Below are 12,110 nucleotides of genomic sequence, written 5' to 3' on the forward strand. Positions count from 1 at the left end.
GCAATTTTCTAAATGGTTTTTAGATTGCACAATTGCATTAACTATGAGAAGGGGAAAAGGACAAGGTGTAAGAGTGGAAGGCGGTGGAGAGCAGGAGCGAATCTAGGATTTTCATATTAGGGGCGCTCAGCCATACCCAGTGAGGGTATGAAAAAAAAATTGGTAAGACTTTGGGATAGGGTCCAATTCTCGCTATTAACCAGTAGCTTATTAGTATGCATATTAGGATATTGGCTGTTTATTATTTGGTTTTGGGGGCATGGCCCCTCGAGAAAAGTTTGATTTCTATGATCTACATATGTGCATTTTAAGATGTTCTGAGCGCCAAAAAATTAGATAACAATAGCTTGAAAACCATGTCAGTGGGCAGATATGACGGATAAAGTTTTTCCATTTTTGTCAGTGAAGAAAGTAAACATGTTTAACTGATATTTATGTTTGATGAATAATTTTCGAAGGCTAACAGGAAAGCTAGGTAACTAAATGTATTCAATTAATTCACAATATGCTCGCATTCATAACTAATCTTATGCCCAATACAAGCTGAAAAAAGCAGAACTTTTTTATTTACTAAGAGCTACAAATGGATTTATTAATTTACAATATGCACACATTCATTACTATTAATCTTATGCCTAATCCGAAGAAAACGACTTTGTTAATATTTCTTGTTTGTTAATTATATAAGTGACATTATGTAGGCCTGTTTCAAATCAAAATGGCGAAATTAGACAAAAGTTTATTAATTTGGCTGAATATTTTTGTCATTTGTTTAACATTTCTGACTTAAAGAAGCAGCTGTCAAATATGAAACATTTAGTTTAGCTACATATGAAGCCCCTCTAAAAAGGGCCTAGTGATGCCCATGGTGGAGAGAGTTGAGAAATGGGTGTAATGAGAGAAAGAGGAAAAGTGGGACAGGTCGAAAGAGAGGAGGAGAGAGTTTAAGAAAAGGAGAGGGCATAGGAAGAGTAGAACTGGGAAAAGGAGAGGGAGCAGAGATTGGGAAAGTGTTTCCATTAACCATGGTATAAATATTGGAGGGGTGGGGCTTGCTTGTCTTGGTTAGAAAAAATTATATTTCAAATAAATGAGTTCATCAGATAATCCTGGCAGAAACTGTATTGTGGTTTCCACTCAAAATATTAAGCAGCACAACTGTTTTTAACATTGATGATAATAAGAAAAAGAGTTTCTTGAGCATCAAATCATCATATCAGAATGATTTCTGAAGGATCATGTGACACTGAAGACTGGAGTAATGATGCTGAAAATTCAGCTTTGATCACAGGAACCAATTATATTTTAAAATGTATTCAAATAGAAAACAGCTTTTTTAAGTTGTATTAATATTTCACAACATTGCCATTTTCTGTATTTTATTTTAAAAACATTTAAAAATCTTACCGACCCCAGACTTTTAAATGGTAGTGTAGCTCTGAATCTTAAAAATGCAAAATAACTACAAGCCAGATTCAGGTCGCTTCCTTTCGTAATTGTCCCTTTTTTCTGTTGCATGAAGGTCGAGCGGATGCGATGCACAAATCTCAAGAGTTGAAATGACCTTTTTGGCAGGTGACCTTTTGAGGGAGAGGTCAGAGGTCAATCACACAGTGAAATATCCGAGTTGAGAGAGTGCAGCTGGAAGCCTGTGATCATTACAGACGGGATGTGTGTGTGTCATATTTATGCATGTACAGTTCTATTATCCTACGCCTGCAACATCTCAGACAGAGTTTGTTTTAAGTACTGGATGAGTCTATTTGAATCTGGATCTGTTTTCTCTGTGTTTAATATCCTCCAGGCCTGATAAATGGCTTTTTCTCATGAGAGCATGCAAGCGCGAGTGAGTTATGGGTTGCGTGGTAGTGCTGTGTTTAAGTGTGTTGCTATGATTATGTTGGCTGGAAACAATATTTTGGCTTCCTCAAGTCTTTTTTCTCTTTCATTTCAGTCAGATATATTGATGTGTATTTTTCTTTAATACAGGATGGACTCCGAAGGCTCTCTGGGAATGAGTACGTCTTCTCCAAAAGTGCATTACAGAGTAAGTTCTAGCCCTGAAAATTATTATTATAATACAGGTTGGATGAAAAGTTGGATGTTGTTAACTAGCTTTGAATAAACTATTATTAAAGACAGAATGAATTACAAATGGAGCATACCTATTATGTACTATATAGCATCATTGGATATAATATTCATTTAAAATTATTAATTACAATTAGATTATGCAGAAAATGTCTAACAGAAAGAAAATGAAAAGCTAAGAGTTGAGAGTTTAAAAGTTGTATTATTATATTATTTGTTATAACAAATCTATATAATATATATATAAATATAATAATATATATACACATACACCGATCAGGCAAAACATTATGACAGGTGAAATGAATAACACTGATTATCTCTTCTTCACGGCACCTATGGGGTATATCAGGCAGCAAATTAACATTTTGTCCTCAAATTGAATGTGTTAGAAGCAGGAAACGTAATGGCCAAACGTAAGGATTTGAGTGAGTTTGACTAGGGCCAAATTGTGATGGCTAGACGACTGGGTCAGAGCATCTCCAAAACTGCAGCTTTTGTGGGGTGTTCCCGGTCTGCAGTGGTCAGTATCAAAAGTGGTGCAAGGAAGGAACAGTGGTGAATCGGCGACAGGGTCATCATGAGTGGCCAAGGCTCATTGATGCACGTGGGGAGTGAAGGCTGGCCCGTGTGGTCCGATCAAACATACGAGCTACTGTAGCTCAAATTGCTCAAGATGTTAATGCTGGTTCTGATAGAAAGGTGTCAGAATACACAGCGCATCGCAGTTTGTTGCGTATGGGGCGGCATAGCCGCAGACCAGTCATGGTGCCCATGCTGACCCATCAGAACTGGACCACGGAGCAATGGAAGAAGGTGGCCTGGTCTGATGATTCACGTTTTCTTCTACATCACGTGGATGGCCGGGTGCGCGTGTGTTGCTTACCTGGGGAACACATGGCACCAGGATGCACTATGGGAAGAAGGCAAGCCGGCGGAGGCAGTGTGATGCTTTGGCCAATGTTCTGCTGGGAAACCTTGGGTCCTGCCATCCATGTGGATGTTACTTTGCAGACCATGTACACCCTTTCATGGAATCAGTATTCCCTGGTGGCTGTTTCCTCTTTCAGCAGGATAATGCGCCCTGCCACAAAACAAAAATGGTTCAGGAATGGTTTAAGGAGCACAACAACAAGTTCGAGGTGTTGACATGGCCTCCAAATTCCCCAGATCTCAATCCAATCGAGCATCTGTGGGATGTGCTGAACAAACAAGCCTGATCCATGGAGGCCCCACCTCACAATTCACAGGACTTAAAGGATCTGCTGCTAACATCTTGGTGCCAGATACCACAGCACACCTTCAGGGGTCTAGTGGAGTCCATGCCTTGACGGGTCAGGGCTGTTTTGACAGCAAAAGGGGGACCAACACATTATTAGTCATAATGTTATGCCTGATCAGTGTATATTATATAAACATCTATGTTAGATTTATGCCTGAATTATGTTTTTGTGTCTTTCTGCCATCTTGACCTTGAACTTTTGACCCCTAAGATATGAGTCAAAGTCAGCTGGCAGTACCTGTGCCGTTAAATGACATCCCGCCATCCATCGCAGAGCTGCTCAACGAGGAGGAACGCTGGGAATTCAATATCCTGGAGCTGGAAGCAGCTACACACAAGAGGTACCATAAAGTTAGATCATTATTCTGTTCATTTCTTTGTGTAAAACTTTATTTTTAATGCGAAAAGTTCTGAGTGCTAGTGTGTGTGTGCGCACGCAGGCCGCTCTCATACCTGGGTGTGAAGATCTTCTCTGCTTTTGGCGTGTGTGAGTTCCTGAACTGCACAGAGGCCACACTGCGTTCGTGGCTGCAGGTGATTGAGGCTAATTACCACGCCTCTAACTCCTACCACAACTCAACACACGCCGCAGACGTTCTGCACGCCACAGCCTACTTCCTGCGCAAGGACAGAGTGAAGGTAACGCTGACAACCAATCAGAAACAGACAATTTATTATGTCTCAATTTATACTTTGGTCAAAGGTAAGGAGATCCTTCCAGAAGTGCCTTATCTGATGATTTAGTGAGACTTCTTTTGTTTACTCGTAGCATTCATCAGACCTGAGTATCAATTATTCAAGAGTATATTGTACATTGTTTTTCTTTTTTGTTTTTAAATGATATTAAGTACAAAATTATCCTTATAAATAAATAATATATTTCTACAAATTAAAGTTGTGCCATACTGTTAAAGTTGCCAAATAAAATCTAAATATAAACTGGAATGAATCTGTTTTTTATAAAAATTATCCAGACTGAATGATGTCAAATAGTGACTTATATTTTTCAATAACTAATCTTCATATTAATATAATATAAATATAATATTATTATATTATATAAAAAAATATGTATATTAATTGATTATTCAAATACATTGTTGTACATTTCTAAAAAAAAAAATTTAATTATATTAAGTATTAAAATAATATGAAATTACAATTTTAATTGTTTTAAATAATTTCTTTATAAATAAATGATAAATTAACGGTGACAGTTGCCAAGTAAAATCAAAATGTAAACTGGATTGAATCAGATTTTTATGAAAATTAGAATAATATTTTAATAAATATTATAATATAATTTTATATATAATATAATTTTTATTATTATATTTTTGTAAGTATTTAAGTGCATAATTTTTATATTAATTTTTAACATTCATTTGTAATATTTAATAGTAATTAAATCTCAAAATTCACTCTAAAATATTTGAAACAGAAATTGTGCATTATTTATTGATGGAGCCAGTTAAGTTTCCACAGTTATTGACTGATGCTGTTAATCTGTGTGATTAATCAGTCAGTTACTAATATTGAGCTGACCTAAACAATTCTGGGTTACTTTTAGAACATGCTTACACCAATGGTGTCTCTGCTGTGTTTTCAGGGCAGTCTTGACCAGTTAGATGAAATTGCAGCGCTATTGGCAGCCACGGTCCATGACGTTGATCACCCGGGCCGTACCAACTCATTCCTGTGCAATGCCGGGAGTGAGCTGGCGATTCTGTACAACGACACAGCCGTCCTAGAGAGTCACCACGCCGCTCTTGCATTCCAGCTTACTGTACGAGACAGCAAGTGCAACATCTTCAAAAACATGGAAAGGTATCAGTGTCTGCTTAATCATAGATTTTACATGACTCACATTGGTCCAGTACCCAACTCTCCCAACCTCTCAATGTTCAGGACTCAGTTTCGGACCCTACGGCAGGCCATAATTGACATGGTGTTGGCAACAGAAATGACTCGACACTTTGAACATGTCAATAAGTTCGTAAACAGCATCAACAAACCCATGAGTGCCATTGAGGAGACGAGCTCCAATGTAAGACACACATTACTGTGTTTCCATACTGTACATGTATAAGAGTGAAATCTAACCACTGCTGATCTACTTGTGAAACAGAGTGAAGGCAGTGATTGTGAGGGACAGGCCAGTATTCGCAACTCTCCTGAGAATCGTCTGTTAATTAAACGGATGCTGATTAAATGTGCCGACGTGGCCAATCCCTGCAGACCTCTGGAGCTCTGCATCGAATGGGCTGGTCGCATTTCAGAGGAGTACTTTGCTCAGGTAAACACATTTAACATATGCATCAGTGTTCCCTCATGCACATACTTACAATGTCTTTCCAATTTTAATTGTCATTTAAATTCCATAACACAATGTATTTCCAATTGAATAGTAAATAATGTAGAGCAGGACTTTCTATTCATCAAAGAGTCCTGAAAAAAAAGTATTATGGTTTCCACAAAGTATTAAACAGCACAACTGTTTTCAACATTAATAATAATTTATTGAACAGCAAATCAGCATATTAGAATGATTTCTGAAGGATCATGTGACACTAAAGACTGGAGGAATAATGCTGAAAATTCAGCTTTGATCACACGAATAAATTATATTTTAGAGTATATTATAATAGAAAACCATTATTTTAATTGTAATAATATTTCACAATATTTTGTTTACTGTTGTTTGCTGTATTTTTGATCAAATAAATGCAGGCTTGTTGAGCATAAGAGACTTATTTCAAAAACATAAAAAATAGTAATGTTTCCAAACTTTTGACAGGTAAAGTACTGAAGTCCCCACTCTCTAATCGTTTGCTTTCTGTGTTTGTAATGTCCCTCTTTCCCTAGACTGATGAGGAGAAAAGACAAGGTTTGCCGGTTGTCATGCCAGTGTTCGACCGGAATACCTGCAGCATTCCCAAATCCCAGATCTCATTTATCGACTATTTCATCACAGACATGTTTGATGCCTGGGATGGTAAATATATACATACTCACATACGCAATACATTTGTGATTTCTGCCCATTCTAGCAATTAGGGTTGTGCCATATAATATATATATATATATATATATATATATTATTTTTACTTTGAGTTGTTTTAATACATCAAGGTAAACTAAATGAAACTGAGAAATATTTCCTTGGAAACTAGCTGAAATAAAATACTTTGTGTTTTTATATTTTATTTCAGTTAATGTTTATAAGTAACAAAAATACTTTTTTTATGGTTTTAGTTTTAGTGAACTATAATAAACCTTCATCACAGCCACAGTTGCCAAGATTGAAAGAAATTAGAAATGTTGTTTAACTAAAAAGGCAACAACAAATCACTGAATTCTGAACACAAGAATTTTATTTATTTGTACATAGACCGCATTGTTGATCATCACTCAAAAACGTACAACAAAAAGTGACATTTTACCTGTCTTGAGTAAACTATATGAAGATGCAAACTGAAAATGCATGTTGCCAGAAAATCTTGAACTGGTCTACTAGATATTGCCTTAAGATCACTGCAAAAATTGGGATGAATTTTATATAACATAAATATTAAATATATCACTCAGCTCTATGAAAAATCCAGACACTACAAATATGGGAACAATTTGCACCAGCTGTACAGTATGTTTGTCTGAGTTTGAGAGAGAGAGAGAGACCCTTAAAATCACATTTATTTTACATTAAATATTTCAATACATAATCAAAAAAAATTCCAAAACCTTCTTAAAAAATTTTTTTTCAAAAACCTTAAAAAATCTAAAAAACAAATAAATAATAATAATCTTTTTTTGATAACCTAGCTCTTCGATGGGCTTACACAGTGCACCTTCTGTTCCCCACATCAAAAAAAAGTTCGCAAAATCATTTACCATTTCATAATAAGCAAACTCCAGCATCAAACGTCCCGTTATAAAACCTTTTAACATATGCACTGGCTCTACTCCACTTAAATTAAGAGTCCTGTTTTTCCTGGTTAACCATGTGTCCGTCTTTGCTTTACCAAAAATTTAATTCAACAATAACACTACTTTGTTTATTTGTAGCACTATATTTTGGCCCAAAAATAAATAAATCATTAATAACCAAAAAAACTGACCTTTGGCAGACATCTTTTAACAAACAAAAAAATGTTCTCTCAATCTTAAACATTCAACAAAGAGATGATTAACTAAGGATTCAGATGTGCTTTGTATCTGTTTGAAGCTACTGCCCAATGTACAATCCGCCACTGAAAATCACCTAATCTTTTCTCAATGGACTTCTAGTGCAGGGACCTCCAACTACCTTTTCGGGGAAGACCCTTGCTCGGCTACACCAATCCATTTTGACTCTCTCACCACTCAAGAGCTTTAGCACAGATGATGTACAGGGCTTTCTTGGAAAAAACGTCCAACATTTCCAGGTTCAGGTGTTTTAAAAGTCAATAAACTCCCTTCAGTCTCTTCTCACTCTCCCACTTCTGTAGTCACACGTGTTTCAGGGAATAGTCCATCAAAATTCTCCAGATGTAATAGCTGAAGATGCAACAAATTCTTTATTTCTTCCAGCATTCGAAGAGACAGAATGTCTGTTTTAAGATGCAATTTTCTTCCGCTGTAATCCACTTGTTATCAATCTTTAAATGTCCAATTTTAGAAATGCCAGCTTTTATCAGATTATTACGTAGAGTGAATTCAGTTGTACAATAGACAAAAGTCCATTAAAAAACAAAGGTTCTTCCAAAGTCCAGACGTTAACTCTTTCCACAGAAAAAATCTGCCACACTTGTAAAGCTGAAGCATAAAAGGATGCAAGTCCGTTAAGGTCCATATTCTTCAAGTTCATTAAAAGCAGATGTCTGTCAAGACCCAAACAACCAACCCTTCTCAAGAGGGCACATGCCACTACCATCCAATTCTGATCTTGATGATAAAGAAACCTTTGGACAGTCTTTAGACGAAAAGCTGGATTTTAATTCAATTAGGTTTTGTCCTCCTTCATGAACTGGTAGATACAAAACTGCTTCTTTCACCCAGTGCATTTTAGTCCAAAAAAATTAACAAGAACGATAGCTGAGGCAGCAACCAGTTACAGTTCTACAACTTGGCACATAATTTATCCTTTACATTCTCCCAATTCTTTTTTTTAAACTCTTCACTTCCTAAATAAACCCCTAGAAATGTTAAATTTTCAGGAACAAATGGTAAGACAACAGAGGTGTTCAGAATGTTCATTACACCACAAAGCTTCCGTTTTACTCCAATTTAACTTTAAATTGATACCTTTTCACATATATCTGCTAAATGCATAAATGTAAATGTAAATATATAAAGACACTTCTTAATTGTGTTTACATCTTTTTAAATCTTCACAAATACAGTAATATCATCTGCATATGCCATCAATTTAATTTTTATTATGAACAGTTTCCTACACATATACCTGACACATTTTTCCTAAATAAACACAACAAAGGTTCAACTGCTATTGCATACAACTGACCACACAAAGGACACCCCTGTCTGATTCCCCTCTGCAGTTGTATTGATGGACTTTATTTATTTAAAGAAGAAACCAAACAAATGTATAGATGACAAGAGGCTTAATGCTATAGAAAAGCAATCAAAGTTTTATATAAAAATATGGCATGCAGTTGCTTCAAACTATGGTATAAAGCTATTCAAAACATCATTCAATGTAAATTGTGATAATCGTAATTAATAACCGTGATTACAATTTCAAGGGAATAATCGGCAATTATGATTTTTGTCATAATCATGCAGCCCTATTTGCAGCCACAATCCTATTATTATTATTTTTTTTTATTTTTTCAAACATAGAATCCATCTAATCTAGCTGTACTTATTCTCTCTTGTGAAATTTTTATCCAAGTATATGTTTAACTTTTAAATTCCTCTCTCGCCATACATCCAACAAATCATTTTGAATAAGAATGTTTTTAAAAAAAAGCAGATGGTTCAGTATTATTCTTATCTAAAGTAAAGTCCACTGTACTATTCCAGTCGCCTCCTAATGTTAGAAAATCATCTGAATTTATATTTTTTTAAATAGAATTAGTCTGTCTGCACTTCTGTTTGGAGCATAAATATTGACAAATATGAAGGTATCTTCATCAATTTTTGGTGACCTTTTTCTAATTTTAACAAAATTTCAACATGAAGGCAAGATGAAAAAAGTATGGCAACCGCAGCACTTAAATTTGTTCCATGACTTAAAGAGTAACTGCCCTCCCAACACAATCCCCAATCTGCCTCATTACTCTCATCACTGAGTTTCCTGTAAAAATGTTACATGTGAATCTTTAAGTTTAAGAAACTCTGTTAATAAACCTTGTTTTTCTCTATTCCTCGCACAATTTACATTTAAAGAACAAACTCTTAAATGTTGCATGTCATGGGAGGGGGTAGGAAACAAGAATGAAAAAAGACACAAAAGGAAATAGATAAGAGCAGCACCCATAACCATGTGAACCTATGTATTCTTTTTCTTTCCTTTTAAACTTTTACGAACTACTGTAGTCAGGTTTTTTTTTTTCAAACAAAATCACATCCTACACTTTTCTGAACACTCATAACTGACTTCAGCATCAGGAAAAAACTTCAGAACATCTACTTTCTGTCCTTTTGTTGATCCAGAAAGCAGTATACTAATCTCCAGATGATTGACTCTACTCAAAATAAGAAACTTCTGAAAAACTGTCACTATCACATCTTGATTCATCAACATTCTCAACAACCTGAAAACCGCTTCCACTTGCCTTTTCAATTTCCAAATCATTGCTACATATAATATTCTGATCAGCTCCTTCTGAATCACCAAGCACTTTCGGAAGAGAAAAATCACTCACCTCTGATCTTGACATAGTCCTTCTGAAAACTGTATGTTCCCAAGGGAAAATGAGTACATCCACTGTTAGTTGGGCTCGAGTCTCTTTGAATTTATTTTTGTTATTTTTTTTTTCGTTTTGCAATTTTTGTTTGTTGCAACAGACCTTTCTTTTACCAGCGTTTTTTCAATTTTATCACTAGTTTTTCCGCGATCTGACTGATTTCTCGTTTCTTTGTTTTCAGTCTCTACACTTTTCTCCTCGTTTTGTTTTCTGTGAGAACACAATAATTTCTTGTGACCTCAATCTCCACAATCAAAACATTGCATACTTTCCATTGTTGCGAAAATCATGTAAGAGCTTTCACTGTGTTGTGTTTGGAAAGATACTTCCAAATACTTTGTCGGTGCGTTTAAAAAAATGAAAACCTGTCTCCGAAAAAACGTTACGTGCTTCAGTGCACTGTTCTTACAGCCAAGCGGAACAGTTTTAATTGCACTCGCAACATTCTTTTGTCATCGCTTAATTTGTTATGAACGAGGGGCACGTTCGAGATAATGACACGCGTCGCAGGTGAACGCAAAGGTGTCACCTGCACAAAAGTGTCCGATATTTCAATCCCATTCTCTAGCACATTCACAAACCTCTCTTCTTCCAAAAACACCACAATGGCCTTGTTCATTCTAGACACAGAAATAATCTTATCATGCCCAACAACATTTCCCATAGCCATAAGTACAAATTTGATCAGGAAAACATTTGCATCCATTTCCAATGGAGAAAACCGGCGTTCCCTCATTAGAAGGTGAGGCCATGTTTATTCCTCCACAAATGGATGCAACTAAAAAAATAAAAGAAGTTAATAATGACTAAGGTTAGGGGAAAAAAAGTATAGTATAGATAAAAGTAATATTTAAAGATCAATCAATCAACACTCACACTCCTCACCACACCAAACACGCATGCGCAGGAGAGAGAGAGAGAGAGAGAGAGAGAGAGAGAGAGAGAGAGAGAGAGTTTCCCAGGCATCTTTTGACTCATCTGGTTCTCCTAAAAGAGATGAAATGGTCCATTAGCAGCAGAAGATGCTGGACCGGAGGGGTGAAGCACGGGGGTCTATTAGATGGTTGCTGAGAGGTTGTGATAATGTTATCCAGAGGTTGAGCTGATAGTGGGAAAAAGAAGCTAAAGTTTCCAAAGCTCACCACAGAGCTGAACCCCCGAGAATAAACCTGCTTACTGTCAACACACAACAGCCATGATGTCACGGAAACTTTAAAAATGTTGGAAAGGGGCAGGGGGTGACTGTGTGTGAGAGAGAGAGAGCGAGAGAGCGAGAGAGCGAGAGAGCGAGAGAGAGAGAGAGAGAGAGAGAGAGAGAGAGAGAGAGAGAGAGAGAGAGAGAGAGAGAGAGAGAGAGAGAGAGAGAAAGAATGTGCATCTGTGTGTGTGTGTCTTTGATTTCCGTAGTCTGGGGGTCAGGATGCAGTGAAGCAGAATCTCTTGAGCTCTCCACAGATTTAGTTCCCAAGGTCACGATCAGGGCAGTTTATCATAGAGGAGATGCGCGTGTGTGTGCGTGTTTGACAGATTCAGCGGGGGGCACTGAAAACATCCTCATGACGAGGTCCCAGAAACCGCCGAGAGCGTGCATATGTGTGAACATACAAATTGCCATATTTACACTCATGCAAACAAAAACACAGTCTACCGTCTGTAGTCCGTCTGCCAGAAACCAATGCAACCGAACAGATGGGAAAAAAACATTAGAATGAACAACATTTGCTTACAGTTTTGAAAAAAGACTCTTATTCTCACCAAAACCTTTATTTTATTGCCTTTATTTTATCAAAAATACAGTAAAAACAGTAATGTTGGGGAATATTATT

General features: G+C 36.4%; 2 protein-coding genes across 2 annotated transcripts in view; both read left to right on the forward strand.

Moving 5' to 3' along the window:
• LOC307137479 (uncharacterized protein) overlaps window positions 1-12,110 on the forward strand; it is an 890,992-nt gene that overhangs the window by 778,845 nt on the left and 100,037 nt on the right. The window lies entirely within an intron of this gene.
• The window catches only part of pde8b (phosphodiesterase 8B), a 45,426-nt gene that overhangs the window by 28,269 nt on the left and 5,047 nt on the right, over window positions 1-12,110 (forward strand). Inside the window, exons 15-21 of the mRNA XM_079835697.1 lie at window positions 1,990-2,047; window positions 3,585-3,714; window positions 3,814-4,012; window positions 4,983-5,200; window positions 5,282-5,420; window positions 5,502-5,669; window positions 6,239-6,368. Coding sequence (XP_079691823.1) covers window positions 1,990-2,047; window positions 3,585-3,714; window positions 3,814-4,012; window positions 4,983-5,200; window positions 5,282-5,420; window positions 5,502-5,669; window positions 6,239-6,368 — 1,042 coding nt within the window. The remainder of the gene's footprint in view (window positions 1-1,989; window positions 2,048-3,584; window positions 3,715-3,813; window positions 4,013-4,982; window positions 5,201-5,281; window positions 5,421-5,501; window positions 5,670-6,238; window positions 6,369-12,110) is intronic.

The sequence above is a fragment of the Gobio gobio genome, assembly GCF_949357685.1.
Source record: "Gobio gobio genome assembly, chromosome: 14".
Classification (NCBI taxonomy): domain Eukaryota; kingdom Metazoa; phylum Chordata; class Actinopteri; order Cypriniformes; family Gobionidae; genus Gobio; species Gobio gobio.